Source organism: Opisthocomus hoazin, chromosome 11 (genome assembly GCF_030867145.1).
Source record: "Opisthocomus hoazin isolate bOpiHoa1 chromosome 11, bOpiHoa1.hap1, whole genome shotgun sequence".
Taxonomy (NCBI): domain Eukaryota; kingdom Metazoa; phylum Chordata; class Aves; order Opisthocomiformes; family Opisthocomidae; genus Opisthocomus; species Opisthocomus hoazin.
Genome location: NC_134424.1, coordinates 17,976,796 through 18,000,306, shown reverse-complemented (window position 1 = coordinate 18,000,306; position 23,511 = coordinate 17,976,796). Strand labels below are relative to the sequence as shown.

Sequence of the window (23,511 nt, the reverse complement as noted above, 5' to 3'; positions counted from 1 at the left end):
CCCCGGCGGAGGCGGCTGAGGGGGCACGCGGCGCGGGCGGCCCCACTGAGGCGGGGCTCGGCCAATGGGAGAGCGGCGCGGGCGGTGACGCGGCGGGGCGGGCAGCTCGGCGCAGGAAGCGGGGCGGAGGGGGGCGCGGCCTCACCCGCCGGTCGCGACGTCGTCGTCGCCGCCATGCGCCGCTGAGGCGCGCGCTGGCCGGGCCTCGCCATGGGGGCGCCGCCGCCGCCACCCAACGGCAGCCTCGGCCTCACCGAGAGCCCCCCGCGGCCCGGCGGGGGGGCGGCGGCGGGGCCGGGCGACCGCGGCTGCGAGAACGGGGCCCTCATGGACAGCTTCGGCATCTTCCTGCAGGGGCTCCTGGGCGTCGTGGCCTTCAGCACCCTCATGCGTGAGTGGCGGCGGGGGGCGGGCCGCGGCCTCCGGGCCCCGCAGGCTCCGTGCGGCCTGGGAGCGCCGGGCGGGTCCCTTCCTCCTCCTCGGAGGGGGGCCTCGGTTAACGGCGCCGCGATCTCGCTGCAGTGTCCCCAGGCCGTGCTGGTCCGAGCTCCTGGCCGAGCAGGGCCGCGAAGGGCCGCCGCGGCCTCGGGGCTTTGTTGGTGGCGGGCGGGCGGGAGCGGGGCCCTGAGCCGAGGCTGTGGGGAGGGCTCCGCGCTGCTCCTCGCGCCCCCCGGGGGGGCTGGAGCGGGGCCTCGGCACGGGCCGTGCCGCCCCGGGAGCGGCAGGGGTGCGGTGGGCAGCGTCGTGTGTGAGAGACGGCGTCCCGAGAGCTTCCAGCCAACGCTCCGCCTGGAGTTTACTTGGCTGTAGCGTTTGCCCCCGTGCCGGTACCGTTGGTCGCTTTGGGGGTGGGCGTGTGTCCCGCTCTGAGTCCCGCCGCACGACGAAAGGGAAGGGCTGGACGGTGTCCGTTCTGCTGCGGGCACACCTCGGCGTGTCATCGGCTGCCAAGTAAGACACACTCTATAAATCGCGATGCGCCGTGCCATGCTCGCCGAGAGCATGTGCTGTACCGCGGAGCCGGAGCAGGCGGTGAGCTCGGTGAGCTGGCGGGGCTGTCGCAGCAGCGCAGCAGATGAGCAGTGGATTGTTACACCGCTCGTTTGAGTCCAGTGGGAAGGCAAGAAAGGCTGGAGGCCGCGGTGACTCCAGCCCTGCCCGCTCCGAGGGAATCACAGCAACGTGCCTGGAACAGTTTTGGTGGATTTTTTCTCTCTGTCCCATACTTTAGTTAGTGTCCTGTCGGCTGAGGAGTGAAAAATGAGCCCAGTGCCATTGTTCAGCTGACCATGAAGTTGCTGTTGACAAATGGGCAAGGAGAAGGGAACATCAGCTGCAAGCATTTTACTGTCTGACTGATCTAAAGACTAAGATCCTGTTGATGTTAGAATTCTACTGGTACTGTTTCGTGCTGGCGTCATACTATTGTGGTTAAGTCTGAAGTTTGCTGATGCACTATGTTTGCATACTTTGGTGGTTTAGTCATAGTTAACAATTGTGTTGCTCTTATAAAAGCTATGCATTAGCAGTCATCACTGAGTTACTGAACAACAACAGTAGTCACTGGTGTAACATGTGGGCAGTCAGAGCATCTTCAATATTAGGAGTTTTAGCAGTTGCCAGACAGAAGTACCCCTCTTTAGGAAGATGATGTGTACACGCGGTTGGTTTTAGAATGAAAAGGTACAAATACATAACTCTTACAGATGTTATTTGTCAGGATAGTATTTTTTTTTCTGGAAATGGTATCACTTATGTTTATGCTTTTGACAGTAATATTGGAATACTCTGTGGAGACAGGAAAAAGTGAATACAAAAGTATGGGCTAGGAAAATAAAAGTCTGTTTGCTAGCTGCACTTGCTGACTTTGCTTACATATTTTTAAACGATCAGTTATTAGGAGGAGGCTGTCAATGAAGTGCTTGCAGTTGTGGAAGAAGGGAGTGAAAGGAAGGTAGCCAGTGCTTGCAGTGGTAATGGTGAGAAAAGGAATCTGTTTCCACAGGAGATCAGAGCAAAAAAGTGGCAACTTGTGGTGCTTACTAGTGCTTACATTTCAAAACAGGACAGGTATGTTTGTCCCAGTTTTAACAGCCATGTTCTCTTCGGCTTTATCTGGGGCCTCTCACCTAGCAGAGGAGAAGCTGGCCCCACGATGTGGACCAGTTATGCTGGTAAGAGAGCAATTGTCTCCCAGTTAGGTGCTCTGCTGGAGGGTTAGTTCTGTCCGCTAGTTTTGTCTGAATGTTTCTATCCTTTTTGTATCGTATGCAAAACATGTGGTATGTTGCACCAAAACTTTTAAATGTTGCCTCAACAAGTAGGGCTTTTTGTGATCCACGTGAGAGATCTGATGTGACAGGGAAACAGGAACTTGTGGCTGAGAATGGGGAGCGTGACGTCTCCTCAGCAGCCGCCTGGGCCCCTGCCCCGTTGTTCTGGCCCTGAGCTGCTGTGGCAGACGGGATGACGCGACTTGTGGAGCTGGATCACAGAACCGATACAACAACAAAAATAAACAGGGAGACACTGTTATTTGTAAGGAGGAGTATTTCCGTGTCCTGGCCCTCCAGCTGTCCAGCACAGCAGAGGGGTAGCGCAGAGGGAGAAACAAGTGGCTGCAGGCCCGAGGCCTGCTCGAGAAGTGGCACTGCTGCCAGGTCAGGGGTGGGCTGCCCTGCTGAGCAGCATTAATTCTCTGCATGCGGCTGTATCGCTTCTCCAGCTCTCCTCTGTAAAAAGTCAGAGAACTGAGGACAGATGACTGGATGGTATTTATATTTAACTTATAAAGAGCAAGTAATTTGTTTGTTTTTTTTTTTAAGGGAAATCACAGAGGAGACTCTAATACTTTGGTTGCAATTAATGGTGCAGAACCCTCTGTAGGAAAAGAAATGAAAGTAAGGGCAACATAGATACATTCTACAGTTGCTCTTTACGCACAGGGGCTGTTTTCCTTTGAAAAATGTTTGATCTGACACTCAAAAAGTAAGAATTTTTGGTAAGTGGGTAAATCAAAGGCTGACCCAGACTTCCCCCTTTCTAGATAAACCTTACCGTGCTTGCTTTCAGTGGAACATAGGAAAAAAAAGTATTTTTTTTCCTGATCAGTAGTAACTAGCTGTAAGAGGAGGAGGGCCTTTTCTGTGCCTGATTGGTAGATGTTCATCTACAAACAACTGAAGGACTGAGCTTGAGGCAAAAATGTTTAGGATCTGACACTCCAGTTGCCACCTTCTGTGTGTGCCCCTATCCAATTGGTGTAAAGTTACGCTGTCAACTGACCTGCCAATGACATCAGTTAAACTCCATGTTTTAAGAGCTAAATGTGGTTAAGTGTCAGGTTTTTAATTTGTTGAAGATGACTCTCTGACAGAGGGAGTGTGGAAACGACATTGCTGCCACTATCTTCTAATACTTCAAAGCAAGGTTTTTACCCCAATCGCATTATCAGTCTACCTTGTGTGTGTGCCCTCGCTACTGAGTTGGCAGAACCAAGAAATGACAGGAACAGAGAATTTCTCACTTTGAGCTGATTAAACGATCATTTGAAATTAAATGTGAAGTTTCCTTTTCTTTGTAGCGCTTGCCACCTTGTTCTGTCACGCAGGGAATGAAGAACAGTTTAACTTGCTCTCTTACCTTGCAGTAGCCTTTTAAATGAGTGACTTTCTGCTGCTATTTTCAGATTCAAATATACAACCTGTTATAAATCCCTAACCTTTTTCTTGTAGAAGATAGTTTAGCTATTTATCATCTAATCTGGTTTTACAGAGGAGACTCCCTAATTCCCTTAACCAAAGATTAGACGTTTGCATTTGTTGTTATTTCTGTAAGTCATTCGAGGTGTGTGTGTCCCCTCCCGCCCCAAGTCCTGTCTTCCCACTCTCCATGTAAAGCGTCCACCAGCTAGAGAAGTGAGGTCCTCTTCTGTTGTCTGAATCAGCAGTGAATATACTTAATATTATTTGGGCCCACCAGTGTGTTGTCTTCAATCACTGTGAATTAGTCTTTCCTGCTCAGAGTTCAGTCCTCTGCTGTGAAGCTAGAGATGCATCGGAACAGTTTCACCCAGATGCTACAGATGTTCTAGTACGTTGCAAGTTGTGCTGAAGTTGGGTTAGAAAACTTCTGTTGCTTTTCTCCTAACCATAAGCTCTGATTTCCTATCAAAGGGAATGAACTGGTTAAAAACTACCTCTTTTATTTTTTTTTTTGGTAAATCTGCTTAGACTGGCAGCCTTGTTGGATTCTGGCCAGTAATTCTCAAGTCTGTTAGCCTGCTTTTTTGAAGTCTGTTGCTTAATTTTCCTCTTGTCCCTCCTGCCTAAGTGTGCATTATTTTCTAGCCTAGTTTATGTAAGCCAAGCCACTTCTTAACAGGAAGTCTTAATGGGTTTCTGTTGATGGAGGAGATGGAGATGTATGTTTATGCTTCAGGTCAGTAAGCCAAAGATAATATGTTTTCAAAGTTTGTCATTATAATGCTTGTGTCTTATTTCATGGGGACCTTGATTTAAAATTATTACTTTGCTTCTTAGGTGTGTTTGTTCTTTTTTTTTGGTGCGATAGTTATGTTTTTTGTTACTGATGCCATGAAGCTGATTTTAAATATTTTTGTAAAGCACCTTCTGAGCATTCTCTGGTTAGGATTTTATTGGTAATGAATGATGAGAGAGTGCTGTTAGCACAGTATTTCCACACATCTACGGTGTAGGCATAGTCGTAAATAATACAGTGTTTGTTAGCCAAACCTGCAGAACAGTACAGGGGAAAAACCCATTGCACACCCCTTTACTCTGTCTGACACAAACTCTTTCAAGTGCTTCATCCTGAATATGTAGCTGATTTGCTAAGGTTGTTTGTCAGATGATTGGTGCCTTACCAGAGCGTGGCTGTGTTTGTTTTGGGATACTGAGGAACAGCTGAGAAGTTAGATGTGAGTCGTATTGATGAATTATTGAAATAGAAGAGTCGTTTAGTCCTTTGCAGGTAAAAGATTTATGTCCATCTGTGAGGAAAATATAAATATGCTAGTAAAGGAGACCAGAGGGTGTGGGTCTGTTAACTTTTTATGGCTTTATTACAGTTTGTGTCTGTACTCGAACCAAGAAGGGTAAAAGCTTCTGTGTTAACAAAGGTGAAAGGACTGGGTATAGGTGCAGGGAGTGAGTGAGTAGGTGGGTTTGCTGTTGAGGGTCACAGCTGGGGGGGGGAAAAAAAAAAAAAACACTACAAAAAAACCCCCAAACCAATTCTTATAGAAGATACTACATATTTTTAAGGTCCTCTTTTTGCTTACAGTTCCGTAAAGGAAATGCCTTAAAAACTGCATCCTTAATGTCAGCTTACTTTAGAGCAAGGTTTTCCACCTAATAAGCCGTACAAAGAAAACGAATGCTTCTTCATACAATAAGCAGTCTTAGTAGGTAGCTCAGTAGAATTCAAAATGCTCTGGCAAAAATATGCTTTTCGGAGAAATGATTTTGTATTTTCATCAAGGTAAGGGAGTGTTATTATGAGGAATAATGTTCTGGGGAACATGAACTTTAGAAGATATTAAAAGTACTTCCAGTGGCCTTTCAAAAAAAAAAAGTCAGCTTAAAGAAAACTATTGGGTACTACAGAACTAAAGTATGCAACTTTCAGTGATTTTTGACAGCAGTTTTCTTTCTGTTTAAGCAGATTTTTAAAATGTGAAAATGGCAGGGAGTTGGCTTTGATACCCTGTAACACCAGTGAAATACAGGCTTCTGACTAACAGCAACAAGGTTATTCTGCGTGGTGGTTTCCCAAGGTGTAGGGCAGTGGCCTGCTAGCAAGGTGGTGTTTTATGAATAAAGACATTATTCAGAAAGACTTGATATTATCCAGAGTTCAAAATATCCCCGCCTTGTATCTTCGCTCTGAGTGACACAGTATGTGTTCATGTGAATTGCTGAGGACCATCTTGGAAAGTGTTCTTTGTGCGACTGATTTTAAAACTTGGAGAGAAGTTTGAAATCACAAATAGGATATTTCATATTTATGAAAATATGGACAGTATTGTACTTAGAGTTGATCACAATTTGTTGAATACACCTTATTCTTTTTCCTAGAACTCTTCGCAAGTGTAGGTTCCTGGTTAATTGCCAGGTATGTGCCGAGCTTGCGTTCCAGTGTCTGTCTGGAGTTGCCTTGTACTGGGCAGTGTGGAATGGCTTTAAGGACCCCTTTTAGGTATCTCAGCAATGGTGATGAATCCCTCTTAGGGTAAGAGAAGACTGGTAAGATGTGCTACTGAGCTGTGTTAACAGGCAAGGTCTGGGGGGCGAACGAGGGGAGAGTAAATCTTAAAAAAGGAGGAGGTGGAAAAAAAAATGCGGAAGGCGGCAGCGGCGGGACTGGTTCACGGGGCGGCGAGCGGCGGCTGGCGGCGCGGCCCCGGGGCAGGACCCTGGACAGCTCCGCCGGGCCGGGGGCGGGACCAGGCGCCAGACCTCTGCCAGGCGCCCCTGGCCCGGGGGCTGGGTGACTGGTGGTGGTCGGGACCGGAGTGGGGTGTGCTGGAGAACGGCGGTTATGCTCCGGGTGAAGTGGCGGCGGGGCTCGTAAAAGCTCTGTGAGGTCACTTTGGTCACAGCCAAGTAATTTATGCCTGTGAATGACCCGGTGTTTTGCTATCCGCGGATGGTGAGGTATTGCTTGCATCTGTGTGAGGTGGCTGTTCCTTGTTTGTTGTAAATCAGTCAGTATCTCTGTGACATCCTTATCCGTGTTTGAGACAAAAATGAGAGATGCGCCAGGAGCTGTAGTGGGAAAAAGAAATGCAGCCGTATGGGTAAATTGGTACGTAAATTGCTTTATGCTACCATACTAATGTTGTAATACTCTTTCATACACAAAATACATAGTTGGGATAAATTCTATCCGTTGTGAGCTTTGTAGAAAAAGACAAGTCTTGCTGACAAACTTCATGTTGTACAAAAGCAAGTAATAATAGCATTGGGAATGGCTCAGCTGATCCTTTACATGAAGCAAATAACCTGAAATTAATTTAGGAATAACCATTTTGGAGTTGTTTCCTATTTTGAAAACAGAAGACCAATCTTGTTTTGTAGCATAGTTAGATACGTACCTCTGGATTTACTGACCATAGGAGAAACATGTTTTCATAATTTTTAGTCCTGCTTAAACTACATTTCCATGTTTTTTTGATTAAAACTGCTTGCGAGATGTCCAATTCTTTGTTGGCTATAGATTGTAATAGCACTTTATTGAGTGGCTTAGTGTCCTGATAATGTCAGGTCATTAATATTTTAGTGCCACTAAATGCAGCAACTATTCTTAAAATGCCATGCCAATAAAAGTTAAGAAAAAAAAAAGGTATCAGTTTATACAAATAATCTGTAAGTTGCACTTTTCATTAACAGTTGTCTGATGCCATTCTTTGTCTTGTTGGCTGAGAAACGTATTGCATTTTCTTAATACTCAGCTGATTGCTGGATATAATTGTGCTCCGGATAATAAGATTGTTCTGAGTATAATTATGCATGTCATTCACATTATGAAATGTTTAGGGAAAAGGATAAGTTATGTTGACATTTGGAAACTATTAAAATGATAAATTATACAGAAACTCTGAAGCTGTGTTTAATTAGAACTAACTTCTGGACTGTTAGCTAGACTGTTGTTTAACTGCAAACTGAATAATGAATGTGTTCTTGACCAGTGTTTTATAATTAAATTTGTAAGGAGCTGATTTATACAAATACACAGTGTGCGTTTTTGCATTCTGCAGTGATATTAATTTCATGGTTAATGAAGTTTGCGTTCTTAAACTGCTATTTAACAAGGTCTTATCTGTGTGGATTTTGTTGATGAAATGAAAGATCAGGTCTGCTTTCTCGTGCATGCTGGTAGGAAATGCTTTGCATTCTCAAAGATTTCTTGATCACAGCAAAATATATTCCCTACAAACCTTAGTTTGTTAAATCTCACTGGCACACTGAGTATAAGCTTGGTGCTTGGATGAGACTGACTTTGCAGGTGGTGTGGCATAGGGATGAAGTTTTAGGGTTTAATCAGGAATAATTAAACTTGTTTGCAGTGTTGCTCAGGATACTGAAGACCTGTTTTTCTACCACTGACCCCGAGTCACACATTTTATATGTATTTGTTGTCATAGTCTCATACATACATTGTCAAATGTAATGAATGTTGAGGATGAAGATGTGCTAAAGTTAATTCATAGTTCAAATTCCTCATAGTTCACATCATGGTTCAGGTTCATAGTTCCAGGTGTTAGTTCACAGGGATGCTGAGCTAGAGTAGGGAAAGGTCATCCCAAAGAGAGTACTAAATTTGTTTTTGCTATTTTTCATGATGGGTTTTTTTTTCTGTAGAGGTTGATTTTTTTTTTTTAATAATCAAATTTTTTTGTAATTTGAGATGGTTTTCCTTTGGTGGTTTTAACTTCTGTCAAATTTTTGGCTACCCCAGATTCTAACCATTCCTCCTCTTGTAGTGATAAATGCATGTTGGCTCACGTGATGGAAGACGAACACATTACTATGTTTCCTTGTTTTATCTCATCGCCATGCATTAAATAGAGCTCAGGAGGACTTGGGAAGCAGCTGGCTTGTAAGCTGCAAGGTGCTCAGGACATGAAGATTTGCTCTCAGCACGGGAAAGACATGGACCTGTTGGAGCGGGTCCAGAGGAGGCCACAAAAGTTATCAGAGTGATGGAACACCTCTCCTGGGAGGAAAGGCTGAGAGAGTTGGGGCTGTTCAGCCTGGAGAAGAGAAGACTATGGGGAGACCTGATTGCAGCCTTCCAGTACCTGAAGGGTCCTACAAGAAAGCTGGAGAGGGACTTTTTTCAAGGGCACGTAGGGATAGGACAAGGGGTAATGGCTTTAAACTGAAAGAGGGTAGGTTTAGATTAGATATGAGAAAGAAATTCCTCACTGTGAGGGTGGTGAGGACCTGGCACAGGCTGCCCAGAGAAGCTGTGGCTGCCCCCTCCCTGGAAGCGTTCAAGGGCAGGTTAGACTGGGCTCTGAGCACCCTGGGCTGGTGGAAGGTGTCCCTGCCCGTGACAGGGGCATTGGAACAAGATGATCTATAAGGTCCCTTCCATCTCAGACCGTTCTGTGATTCTATGATTTGTGACAAGCAGTTTGTTTGTATATGTCTTCTGTTTAAGAGGTCTTTCCATTTCTGTGCTTCACTGCCACTGTTGGAAGAGATGAACCAATGGAAGTAACGAGAAATTGTTGGTGAGAGCAGAACTAGAGAGAGAAGTTCCTGAATTTTTAAGCATTTCAAATTTAACAGGAAGTTTTATAGGACTGACATCAGTTTGGTAACTGGTGACACTTAAGAAATCATTGTCCTGTGCTTGAATACTTGGAACTTGGCCAAATATCATTTTATAGGGTTCATCTTACCAGTTTTGGACAGGCTAGCCAGTCACCTGGAATGAGTACCTACAGAAACAACCTTTGCTTGCTTTTTGTTGTTCCAGTCTAGTTATGGTTTTTCCATTTGTCAAAAATACATATTTTTTTTTTCTCCATGGATCAAAAATGACTTTAAAATTACAAACAGCTATTCACAACTAACAACATATATCCTGTCTCTAATAATTTTTGGAAGATATTATGCTCTAAAATTTTAATTCCTTTTTAAAATAATTGTTTTTAATTTCTTACTTGTGCTGGAAAATACCAGCTACTATGCGACTTCTTCCAGCATACCTTTCTTATTTTGAGGCTGATGGTGTGACTACCAGCGTATGTAATTTTACATGCGTAGGGTTTTAGTGCTTTCATTGCAAGGTAGTTGTAACGTTAGAAGATCGTAGAATAATAGGTTGGAAAAGAACTTTAAGATCATCAAGTCCAACCATCCAGCCAACACCACCATGCCTGCTAAACCATATCCCGAAGTGCCACAGCTACACGTTTTTTGAACACCTCCAGGGATGGTGACTCCACCACTGCCCTGGATAACCTGCTCCAATGCCTGGCCAAATGGGGAGAAAAAGAGAAACCACCCTCCTCCATCTGATCTTAAAAACTTAGGCTTCCTTGTGGCAGTATGTTTTTAGTTGTGGCATTAGGTTTTGGTGTTGTGAGGCTTTTATGAAACTTACACAAACGTGAAGAGGTGTGAAGCTTTATCATTAAGAAGAATGCTCATGCACGTGGAAATTACTACGTTTTCGTCTTGATTGCAGAAATTTAATTTGTTCAGTAAATACCTAGTTGTTAGATATGTTATATCAAAGATGATAGATATGTTATATCAAAGCAGCATAAATGGCTGCTGACTCTCCTTTCATGGTATTTGATCATGTGTAAAGAGAATGTATGACAGTAGGTTGTGTATTTTTTTGTTCTTTTTAAAGCAATTGGTGTTACGTGAAATGTGTCTTGCAATTCAGTGCTTCGATAGTTTCAGCAGGCTAGGAAGAATGAATCTGTTAAGCGAAGCTATTCAGAATTTAAATGGACTCTAAAGATATAGTGTCTGTCTACCTTTGGCCTCCTTGATTTAATATATTTGCTGTTAATAATTTTCTACAAATGGAAACACAGTTTTCCTTTTACATTCTTTTTGGGTGTATCTGAACTTACATTTTGGGTTTGCTTTCTGCTTTTAAAACTGCTGCAGTTACTGGCTTAGTATTTTAATGAATGATCAGTGAGTTTGTAGCTGTGCTTTGGCAATTCTGTCAGTTCCCAAGAGGCGGTTTAAAACAGCCAGCTTGAATGACTGAAAGTTCATTGATATCCGTTGTCATACTAATAACATTAGGAAAGCTTCATGTATTATTGAGTGATCTTGTCAACGCTGTACGTGAAAATGGTGTTGTGAATCGTAAATTGCTACTTAGTGCACATAAATATGGATTGATTCTGTTTGTTTTGTACTAAATAATTCATGTTTCCCAAATGGTTCTTATTTGTAATAGGGGAGAAAAAAATCCACTTCAACACAGCAGACTGTATTTTTCAGCTCTCACTAGATGTATGTATTGCATGGTAGGAATGGGCTGCCTGTTTCTTTAGCAACCTACCTTTTTTCTTTGGTAGTTGTTTAATAACAGCTGGTTCAGTGTATCAAAGTGTTTGCAAGAGGGCTGTGTATTAAACTTGTAAAGCCAATCTTACAGGCGCTTTTAGTACGGAGGCTTAGATTTGCTTTGCTTCAGCTGTCTCATACCTGTTGAGGAAACAGTAGCATATGCTTCTGTCTCTCAGAGTGCTGGGAAACTGTGAGTTGTTATGACCTTTCAAATAGAGCACACCTTGACTGAACAGTGCTTTGTATGCTAAATGCTAAGATAACAAATGCCTGTCTCTAAGATCAAATCTTGGCTTATAACTTCAATATTTGGATAAAAATCTCCTAAGCTACTTGTGCTGTTTACCTTAGAGTTCTTAAAGCAGTTACTTGCAACCCCGTATTTTTAGTGTTGCTGTAGTGTTGGCATGTCTCTCGGGAGGTAAAGGGCTGAACACTTTTATTCACATAGTGCATATTACATGTGTTTTCTGACTTCACAAGTGCTGCTCTCTCTGGGGAGACAGCAAATAGGTTAGCAATTGAGAGAGAGAACTTGTGTCTAATTCTTTGTCTGCTAAGTTACTTTAGCTATTTTAAAAGTAAGCTTTACCTTTAAAAGCAACGGCTATTGATCCGGTATGTCTGGGCTGCACACTCTACTGAGACACACTTGTTTCCTTTGTTGACAGCCAAGTTAATGCTGCTGTCAGAACCACACTATCGTGTGCTGCCAGGATGCGTGAGACAAGCCTTGGTGAAATTGTCTTAGACGGAGTTGTATGCCACAGGTAATACGGCTTATTTGTGTGTCCCCCAGGCAATCTTTACAGGCTAAGCATTTGGAAGTTCTTTTGGTTTTTTAGCTTAAAATATGTACGTGTTAGGAATAAAAAGCTCACCAAACTCAAGTAATGCATTTGGCTGCCCTTTCTGAAGAAGCAACTTAGTCTGTTTTATTCCACAGCTCAGGTAACAGTATATATATTTTTTGTTTGTTTGTTTTCCTGATAATGCTTTGTCCTCTCCTCCCCTGCACTGTGGAGGGGAGCTTCACTTTGTGATAGCTGTTGCCTTAGCTATCACAAAACCTTTGTAGGGACAAGATTTACAGATAGGCTTTTAGCTGGGTCTGAAACCAGGTGAGAAGTAAATGTTTTTACACAGGTAACTTCCAGTAACTGTAGTTCTCCAGTGTTTATCCAGCAAGCACTGCTGCCCATTTGATAAATTATGTGAAATCAAGCGTTGGCACATCATTTTCCATCATCTTATGTCACCTGTGTTGAGACAAGAGCCCTGGTCATGAGATCACTGGGCTTGGCTGATGCTCAGCACTAGCATATTTAACTTGGCAGTAAAACAAAGTCCCGTGTTCTCTGCTCTAACAAGAGTGACAGACTCATTTAACTTTCGCAGAGTTTTTGCTGCCTCAAAAGTGTAGCCACAACGTTATTCTAACTGCTGCTGTTGGACCAAAGAGACTGGGATAAGATCTGCAGTTTTGCAGGTACTGCACGGCTGTCCAGACACTGAGTCATTAGTGTTATGATGTCCCTGAATAACTAGCTAGGTCATTAAACTTTATTGTGTCCAGCATTTCTATAAAGTGTCTCTCTGGATGACCATCTTTAATGGACAAGTTCTTAATTACGCATGTATCTCTACAGAACCATTGAGGCCAAGGACACAATGGAATTAGGAAATGAGGTTGGGTACTTGCATGGCTAATACTGTTTTCTGTCTTACAGAAGTTTTAAAAATCCTTTTTGCAGGGGAGGAAAGCCAAGGAGCTCGTGCTCTTTGTATAGTACGTCAGCCTTTAACATGGTCTGGAACAAAATTTTCCTGGAGTGAGTTATTCCGTAACTTTTTTCATCATGAAGAAACTGTGGTTCCTGGTATCTTTCTCCAATACAGCTATATCATTGGATGTAGCTTGAAATCAGTTGGTCTAGGTCCGTATTGTTTCTGCTGAGTTTAATTGGTGTCTGAGAGTGCTGGCAAGACTAGGTCATTAAGCAAAAACATAATGAAGAATTTCAGGGTTCTGATGTAGGGAAATAAGCAGCAGGCTTTCAGGGTATCCTGTAATTGAGCATCTCAGTTGTAGTTAAGGGGGCATAGGAAGAGAAGGAAGAACTTCAGCAGAGCAAGAATTGAATTGCCAAGAGCATAGTGCATTTTCTTTTTTTGTCTGGAAACATGAGCAGCAAGCTGGAAACACTGGTTCTTTTGGTCTTTTTTGCAATCCCGTTTATTATCTCTCCTTAAAACAAACACACCTTGCACCCTGCCATGTTCCTGTTTTTTTCAAACTATGAATATAGGGAGATGCTGAGCTCATAAGTGTCATAAAAGCTTTTGGCAGTAGAGTGATATGTGGATTATACACTTGCATACCTTTTTGTAAGGCATCATTTTAACCCGTTCTCGTTAGGCATATTGTTTCTTCTATTATAAGAAAGAAAAATTCTGTTTTGGGGAAATCTGTAATTTCTTATTTCCTCGTTGCTGCTACCAAGAAAATAATGGGGGGGGGGGGGGAGGGAATAAAGTGAAACTAGAAGGCAAGCCTCTTAAAAACTTTGCTTAATGGAAAAGGGAGGTAAGTTCAAACATGATAAAGATCACCAGTAACATAATATTCACTGATAGTTATCATTCTGTGGTGGTGTGAATTTTCAGGGGTTATTAGCATATGTGTACGTATTTATAACAGACATGGTTTCCACTATTGTGGGAAAAGTGTTGGTATTAGCAAGGAGAATAATGTTTTTGACAATCTTCCTAAACAGAATTTTAAAAAAATTCAGATCTGGCCTGCATATGTAGTTGATTTTGCAAGGTTTTTCCAGGGTTAGAAATTGCAGGATCACATTTATGATGCATATGGTCTCCTGATAACCAAATACTCTGAAAATAGTTCAGTTGTCTGAGAGTAGTGATGTGAAATTCTGTGTCAGGTTCTGAGTTTGTGTGCTAATGCTTGGTTTAACTCTTCAGCTGTGATTTTGTACACAGTAATACAACGTTCTAATGGAAACTTTAATACTTGTCTTGAATGTTGGAAATTATGTGAACTAATACCAAAGTGACCTTTCAAGTCACAACAATATTGCACTATGAGGGCTGTGGTGGAGGATCTGTCTGGTTGCATCGTGTCGTGTTATTTGGGAAGCCCGGCAAAGCCAACCTGAGCTGCAATGCTCTCATGATGGAACGCTGTACGGAAGCTCACACTGCAGCAGATCTCTCACTGTTAAATTCTGTGCATACATATATAGGTATGTGTGTGGCTTTCAGTTAGCCATACTTTGGTCCTTTGGTAATTGGCTCAAATCTGGGAGCTTTTAAGTGTCATATCACAGAAAGATGGTTGTTAGACTAACGGACCAGGTTTTGTTGGAAGGGACCCCAAACGTCACCTGCTCCCACCTCCTGCTCAGAGCAGGGCCAAGATTGTGTCCCTCCACTCAGAGAATCATCCCGCTGAATTCTGAAGGTCTGTGAGACTGAAGGCACTGCACCCTCTCTGGGCAGCTCGTTGCAGTTTAATTACTCTCACTGGAAATTTTGTACTTTTACCATGCTGGAATTTCCCTGACTGCAGCTTGTGGCTGTTTCCTCATGCCTGCTGCCAGTGCACCTGCGAGAAGGGTCTGATTCTGTCCTCGCTGAAACTGCCCACGCACGGGAGCAGGTTTGCATGTGTGATATGCAGATGTGGTCTTATCCTCGCTAACGTTTCCGCCTTTTGGGTTTCTTCTTCTGTTTGGCTAGCTCAGCTGTCGCTTTGCTGGGGTCTGATGACAGAAATGTGTAGGAGGTTTATGAAACAAAACATTTTGTCACATGCTTTGTCTTTGACTTACTTTTTGAAAAAGTTTTGAGGAGCACGAGGAGCACTCAAATACAGGTAAAATTCCCAATTCTCTCTCTAGAAGGGCAGTGTTATTGTAGTACAGCTGCAGAGGGCATCAGACATGTTGACTGTTCTTCAGCTTGTTTTTCTTTTTTTTAATTTCAAGTGAGTGAGCTAGATAAATCTTCTTTGATCTTTATTGGGATCAGAAAGATTCTTATTGTGAACTGCTAGAACATGTGTCTAAGAAATGCAATAACACATGACATGCAGAAACATTTCAAACGTTTGAGTTTGGCCAGTTTTGTGCTGCTACAAGAGCAGCCATCCGGAAGCTTGGGCTGCTTAAATGCGTGGTGAAGTTCACATCAGCAAAATATTTCCTCTGGGACTTCTTGGGAGGGTGAAGGACAGAAAGGAGGAAAGGCTGAATTCCAAGTACAGATTCAAGTGTTGCTTTTCATATTGACCGTTTGGAGAGATTTTACTTTATTTCTTTGTTCTTGTATATGGTCTTTATTCTTCCCTGTAAGTCTTTTCTAGAATACTGATTGCAAAACTCCTGCACAAATAACTCTTAGAAACCCTTCCACGGTACTCTGGCATTAATTATTCCTAGAATTTCAATGAAACGGGAAGACAATTTAATGAACTTGAATTTTGCATTAGTGATAGTCTGCCTTATATGCTTATCTATTATCTGTCCATCTGGCAGCTCACGTGCTTGTTGGCAGAAGTGCTTTTATTTCCTTTCCTGAGAAATTCTGGCATTGAATGTATAAACAAGCAGCACTTCTTTCATCTTTTATAATTCAGCGTGAAATTCTGAACATTATTAGTTAATTAATTAATATTAAATATGGTGCATTCTTGCTAATGCTAGTATAACGCTCTGAATTGAAGCATATGGAGTGGTACCACCTCCTCACAGTGAGAAGCTGGCAGATTGAGATCCATCTGTCAGCTGACACAAGCACCAGTGCCCGTCTCCGAGTTTACGCTGAGGCAATGCAGACTGCCAAGAGAAACTGTGAGTGGGGCTGAGAGCATCTACAAGCATGACAGTCTGGGGGGAGGGTGAGTGCAAGCATTGCTTTCCCCACCCCAGCTCAATAGATGCTTACAAAATTTACAGAATCTTTATTTGAAAATGTGTGCTGGCTTCTGGTTGCAGATTTAATTTATTAGTAGCAAACGCACACTGGAACCTGTTCTTACCAGTGTGGTTATTTACAGCGTGTTGCTTGTTTGCTCAGTTTACTTGCCTCCTTCCCCAGCTGTATACAGCCAGACAGAAAACACGCTCCCTTGCCCGAGGAGATGTTAAATTGCTCTCAACTTGAACTGCTCTGATGTGTAGTATGTTGCGCTGTGTAGGCAGCATCACCCAGGTGCTGCATCAGGGGTGTGTAGGAAAATATCTGGCAGTATCTGCATACATCAGAAATACCTGATGTTCACAGACATGGAGCTGCAAGAAACTAGGCTGAGAAAACAGCCCTGTTTCATAGGGATCTGCTGGCCTTTCAAGTGTACAGGTACATGTTAATCAGCTGGCAAATCCTAAAGCGTTTAAAGAGTTTGTCTCATTTCATCATGGGGGGAGAAGTTTGTGGTGTGATCGGCCATTTAGTACATTCCCAAAAGACATCTGTAGAGGCTGTCAAAGTTAACTCTCCTGTTTAATGTTAACTCAAATGAAATGTTATGTTTGTGGAATTGGCCAGAGAAACGTGGACCTTCTGAAGTCTCTTTCTTGGTGTGGATTAAGTTTGAAATGGCTTTCATTGAATTGTTTTTGAATATCCTCTTCCAAAATGATTTTTTTTTTTAATACTTTAGAGAAAGAAATTAATCCACAGGCTTATACAACTTCTTCATAGTAATAACAGACAAAAACCTAAGCTTGGAATTCCCCCCCACACCCCCGCCGGAGTATTTAGTATGTAAATCTTACTAGTTTAATTTCAGTTTTGTCTGCAAAAAAACATCTTGCACGAACTCCACACTAAGTTGAAACTTCTGTTTCTTGCATTTATTTTCTGATGTTTTGTGACTTCCTGTTATTGTGCAAAATTGACACTAATTAAAATAATCCATAGTGTGACTGGGAAGGTCATGTCATGAAGAGCAAACTGGTTAACTTAGCTGGGTGTTGCTCAATTTTAACAGAAGTTTTATGTTTATAGCATGCTGTTCACAGAGAAAACTGCTGGCAAATGTTTCTATTACAACTGTATCTTTGGTGTAAATGTACGATCTTTTCGTGTTGTCACTTTTTAATTTCTAATGGCTATATTCTGTGGGGGTGAAACACAGTTCCTCTCTCTGCTGTCGGAAGCAGACGTAGGACAGACAGTGGAACGGCAAGTTGTTAGCGTGGTGCTCTCTGCAAATGCTGCCCCTCCACCTTGGAGGTGAATTTTTTATTTTTTTTTTTTTAAGGCATTCAGGTAATTATATTAATGCCATATTGTGTGAGGACAGTTGACTTTGGGGAAAATTGCCTTACTCGTGAAAAAGTTGATTGGTTCATAAACCAAAATGTTTTCTAAAGGCTTGTAAGCTAGCGAAGCATAATTTATGTACAGTATCCTATTTGAAACTTAAATTCTTTGCTAATACATGGAGAAACCGGTTAAAACACTAAACAATATTCTGCCTGACCTAAATGTGCTATGATTTGTACCTTTTCGGACAGAATCTCTGCAAGTTGAAGGGGAGGAGGGGAGTCGGGACTTCAAATTTCATATCTTTTTTTTTTTTTTTGAAGAGATAAATTCTGAAATAAGAGCCTAAATAATTTTTCAAGACTTATGTTGAAGGAACAGGTGAGTGACACTGAACCTTGGACTGAAGAAGGGAGTAAAACCCGTATATCAAACCCATCTTTAGTGGGAAGGTTTTCCATTACCCTGTAGTCTTTGGTCTGTCTTTGGGGTATCTAAGACATTAGTATCTTGCAGCTGCAACAGAAAATAAATCTGTGTTACAGAATTAGGCCAGATCCAGCAGAAGCGAGGCTACTGTGGCTCTCTGAGCGTGTGTTCCCAGAAGGGAAAAAGGTTTTCTTGCCCAGAAAGAGTTAGAAATGGAATTTCCTAAGAAGATAGGACAAGCTGCAGATCAGACAGTACAAGTGTACAGACAGTTGCTGTTTATGCATGAGTGACGGTTTTTATCCCCTTATCCCTCTTATTTTCCCTCACTTGTTCCTCCATGAGCTATCTAGACCCTTCCCTGCCTTTGGTTCCTTCTCTAAACAGCTCGTAGTGAGTCTTGTGCAATCCCAGAACGCTCTTCCCCTGCATCCTGTATCTGTCCCATACCCTGATGCGCTGACCACCTCCCTCCCGAAGGTGCTCTGGAGCTGGCTTCCCGGGCCAGGTGTCACCCCTGGCCGGTGGGGCTGAGGCTCTCCTGGGACAGCCGGCCCTTCATCCGAGCCCATAATCTCTGTTCCCTCATCATCTGCCTTTGGGCTTCTGCTCCTCTGGGCGTGTGGGCATGGACCTGGGATGGGCTGGTGGCTCCTGGGATGCACTTGGGAGTAGCTTGGCAGGACGTGATTCGGGCTTCCCTTCCATTGTGGGAGTGCAGAGGAGCTTTCTGTCAGATACCCGAACAGCTTGTATTATAAACTGTATCAAGATCGAGATAGTTAAATTTATCTAATTTTTTTGCCTTTGTACAGCAGGCATTAATTTTGATACTGGGGGTTTTCTGAGTTTTTAATACGTTAAGAAGTCTCAACCTTTTTGTGAAGGGATTATCTCACTGAAAAAAATCTGTCCTGCTTTCCTTTTGCAATTCAGTTTGCCCACAGAAGTCTAATTTGTCATCCATAAAATAAATATACTTTGTCAGAGAATATATTTGTCCTGTTACTAATGCACTGGATTTATTTCTGGTATTATAGATTGCCTCTATATTGCCAGAATACTTTCCAATTTGACTTTTGGTCTCCAGTGAGCAAAAGAAATGGCTTTTTCTGATACCTGCTTTGCTATCAGAAATTAAATTTTCTGTATGGGCGGTCATAAAAGCTAAGGCCAATGAATTGGTGGTTGATAATAATTATTTTTTCAGGTGAGGTATATTGGCAGGCAGACAATGGATCTGTAGCAACTTGAAGGTGACGGAGGGAGCCAGTTTCTTTAAAAATGTATCCTTAGAGATTGATAAAGTGAAATGCAGTTGTGTAAGTTCTGATTTATCAAACAATGTAATGTTTCTGCAAGATTATTTCCTTTCACCTTTCTGTATTTTTGTTGTTTTGGGAGTTGCTGATTGTCTTCAAATTTTTTTTTTCTTCTTAGTAAAACGCTTTAGAGAACCAAAGCACGAAAGACGTCCCTGGAGGATATGGTATGTTTCTGCATGTTTGATTCTTAAATTTTTGTTTCTTGTGTGTTTTAGAAATTGAAGGAATGATTGTTTGTATGTGATGATTTTTTTTTAAAAAAAAGTGATGACAAAAAATTGGTGACTGACAGTGAGGAACAAAAAAAAGTTACCAAAATATACGAGTCAACAAAAAGTTATTTTCTGTGTGTTTCCCTGCTAGTTCTTCCTTACTAAACGCTTCTAGGAATCTCTAGAAAGATGTGCATTTAGATGTAAGGCTTCAAGTTGTGCTTCCTCCTGAAGGTGGAAACTTACAGGAGCCCTACAATGCATCTGAAGATCTGCAAACTTACACAAGCTTACAAGAAGCTCTCAGCTGGACTTAAACAGAATTCCATGTTCTGTAGCCATCCTAGTATGGATAAGATAGAAAACAGTGTGGTAAAAGATATAAATACATAAGCCATAAAAGGATACAAAGTATAAAAAGTATATTTGTTTTTATTACTTTCTAGAAGTTGTTGGATTGTAGTCATGCCAACGTAACCTGTACAAGCTTTGAGACTGGTGTAAATGTTATGCTGTCGTTCCAGTTGTTAAAGACTTCAGTGGTTTAAATTCATCTCATACAATGCTGCTTTTCATAACTAATCCTGACCTTTATTTTATTGAAAAAATAAGTACAAAATCTCCATGTACTACAGTCTGCCTCAGCCTGAAATTCTGAGTAGTGTGATGAGAGCCCTTAATCTGTAAGCAAAGAATCTTGTTGTGGGACTTGAGTATTGTTATTTCAGGTATGGTGTACTGATTAGATAAGTAACTCGCTGGCTTCCTGCCTCAGCTCCAACACTCTTGCTTTCTACGTCGTGCAATGAATGCAAGAGAATAAAGTTTAAGACCAAATTGTCAGTGAGGGGAGTTGGATTCGGGCATAAAACGTTGTTTGGATCTGTTGGAGTGTTTGGATCTTTTTGGACATGGAAACGTCAGGCAAAATGGGTGTTGGTCTGTATAAAGAACATGGTTTTGCCTACAGAATACTTGTGACACCATTGCTGTAACATCCACTGGAAGTTTTGGTTTTGTGCACAGGATGATGATAAAAGTATGGTAAGGGCAGGAGTCAATACTGAATCAATACCTAAGTGGGTTTTTTATATTTTCCCTGTAAGTAGCAAGCTACTTTCTCTCTAACTCTGTCATCTGCTTTGGAGATAATGCTTTCAAGGTTGTAATTCTTTTGCAGTGTGGTCTAAGCTGTTGTACTACAGATAAAATTCAGTGAGACCTCTTCATGCTTTCAAGTGAAAAATATGTTGGCTTTTTAGCAGAATAGTATAGATAAAGGAATCATTAGCCAGCTGTTGTTCACCAACAAGCACATGATGAGGATTTTATTTTTGTCTCTGCCATAAACTTGCTAAAAATGCATGAACATAAAAGGACTGAATATCTAGCGAGGCTGGGATACTTCTTGTTTACAGGCGGTTATTAAAGACTTAGCTAGGTTTAGTGAGGATTAGCTCTTGGATAATGCGTATGATACCAAGAGGATATCCCTAGACTTCAAATCTACAGTGGTAAGGTTTCAAGTTAGTATGATGTGGTTTATTGTTAGCAGTACTGAAGAAAAAAGGGGGCAGAACTTGATGGAATTTTAATTAAAATAAATTTGTCATGTTGGACTGTGTTGTAAAGTTTTATGTATCTTAAAAACTGTTCTTACTCTATGCAGGTTTTTAGATACTTCCAAGCAAGCCATAGGGATGTTGTTCATCCACTTCGCAAATGTCTATTTATCAGACCTTACAGAAGAAGACCCCTGTTCACTGTGAGTGTTTAATTTCAGAATCATTGGTCTTCATGGAAGTTCTGCAGTTGTTTGTTGCATGTGGACAGTAATGTAAGATAGACCTGAGAAACCAATTTTCATGGTAAAAATCAATCACTTTCAAAAAACTGTGGTTTAAGATTAGTTAATCAAGGATTAGAGTTCTGCTCTTTTAGTTCATGGCTGGCAGGACCTGGGAAAGCTTTTTCTGGGCTGCATATAGATCTTTTAGACTGAGGGTAAACTCTTGCTACTTCTCTCTCTCCAGTTAACGAATGAGGACTCAGGATGCACATTGTAATATGAAGCTGTTTACTGAAGGAGGTGCTAGGGACCAAAGGAAAGGAATATAAAATTGTGTACACTGACCTTCCAACTGCACTCTGCACTGCAGCAAGGCTTTAATATTAAGTCAGGTTGCATCAGGAATATTTAACAAAAAAATCATTCGTGCTTGTATTTTCTTCTAAAACCTACATTAGCCACTGCAGTATTATTTTCATTTTGTTAAAAGCAGGAAATCTTGCTTGGTATCCAGGCAGTTAGTACAAAAATTAATTTTGCAATGTCACACTTGGAGCAGTGTGACTAAATAGGTAAGCATTTCGCTGTAGTGTATTAAACCTGAAGATTTTATGACTAAGACCCCGTCAGGTTCTTTACAGGAGCTCCTGAAGCAAATGGTAATTGTTTGGGTTTGTTCTTGATAGAGTTCATGCTCAAAGAAGCTTACATATTCCTGGTAACAGAAGCTGTGAAATTACTTTTAAAAGCCTAGTAATTTGCCCTTTAAAACCAATCCAGTTCCTTCAGTGGCGTCTGCTCACTGTTGTCCTTTGGTAAGCAAAGGAGCTACACAGCTCAAGGAATATATTTGTGTTGCTTCACAAGCCTGCTGTATTTCCCTTATTCCTCCTCGGTTTCTTTTCTGTTCCTACATGCTATAAATGTGCAAATAAAACACTGCTTTTCTCTTCCCACCACAAAGCATTTTGGTAGGGAAAATGCATTGATTTCAGCATGCTAACTGTAAAGTTTGTTATAATTACAACAGTTTCAATAATACCAGACACCACTGTAGGATATTCCTTGCTTACTGATTTAAGAATTTCCTGATCGATTTAAAAACTGGCATGTACAAATTGCTTTCATTCCATTTTTAGACATTAAAGTATATATTCAAAGCATGTTTAAAATTGTCAGTGTTTAAAGCTACAGTTCAATAGTTTATTTCAATGTTTTAAAATTAAAAATAACTGTGCTGTGTACTGAGTTTTCGAAATAGAAGCTTTGCTAAACTGTGCGTTCTCTTCTACATGTTTTAGTATGGTCTACATAACTTTTTTCAAATACCACTTTTCATGTAAGTGTAACGTGACACAAAACAAGACGGTGAGGTAGAGAACTGTTATTCACTGTTCTCTGGATAACAAAAATTACAATGTGGAGATGTATAATTTCTCAGACAGAGGTGCAGGTCCTCCTTGTTAGCAGAAAAAATAGCATGTTGTGTCAAGCAAAGCCACTTGTCCTTTCTTGGGAAAAATATATCTTTAGTGTGCAAGTGGGTCAAAATTAGCGAGTAAAGGCAAGGTTTCTGTCTGACTTTAATAATAATTTTGCTCAGCAAATACTAACATGGCTAGTTTTCTGTTTCCTGTTTTGTAGATTGTGGGTTATTTTCAGAACAAAACCAGAAAATGTAGTTTTAGAAAACATTGTTCAAAGCTTGGAAAGAACTGCAATGGAAAGTTGCCGTTTATTAGTTTGGGAATGTAGTGCTGTAATTCAGGCAGGTGTGTGATAATATCAAAGCTGATAAAACAGCTGTTAAAACACCTCGACAGATGTCTTGTTGTTCAAAGAATTTTTAATCGAAGAAGCAAACAGCACTCTGCTGCAGTGCAGGGTACTCGGCGGGCTGCGCACAGTACGCCGGGAAGGTTGTAGGAACCCCGCAGCCTTTTACTCGCTGAGCTCTCAGCCAAACGTGCGTATCTGATGGTGGCAGCAGCTGGTTTTGCTGTTTGCAGTGGTTACACGTGAGCAGGGTTGACGCAGCGCATCACAGAACGGGCGTGTTGTCTCCACATAGTGACCCTGACGTGCTTGGGAATGTCGGGCACGCCTGGGCTGCGCAGTGAGCTGGGATTTGGGGTGCAGTAGGGGCTGGCCCATCCCTGCTCCCCACTCCCGGGGCTGCCTGCTGCTGAAGGCTGACACCAGCCTCTGGTGGCCTGCAGACATGGCATGTGAGCTGGGAACTGCTGGGCTCCCTCAGCCAAGCACGAAACCTCGATTTTAATGTTTGTCTAATACAAAGTTCTTTAAAACTCTGATTTGACAGACAACATATTCTGTCTTCGCTTTCCACTTTCTGGTACTATTTGTCCATGTGGATTTGTCTCTGC

General features: G+C 42.0%; 1 protein-coding gene across 2 annotated transcripts in view; it reads left to right on the top strand.

Moving 5' to 3' along the window:
- The first annotated feature begins 210 nt into the window (after positions 1–210).
- The window catches only part of STIMATE (STIM activating enhancer), a 44,457-nt gene continuing 21,156 nt past the window's right edge, over positions 211–23,511 (top strand). For both annotated transcript variants that reach the window (XM_075432549.1, XM_075432550.1), the window contains exons 1-3: positions 211–391; positions 19,239–19,287; positions 21,005–21,100. In XM_075432549.1, the coding sequence (XP_075288664.1) occupies positions 211–391; positions 19,239–19,287; positions 21,005–21,100 (326 nt within the window). The remainder of the gene's footprint in view (positions 392–19,238; positions 19,288–21,004; positions 21,101–23,511) is intronic.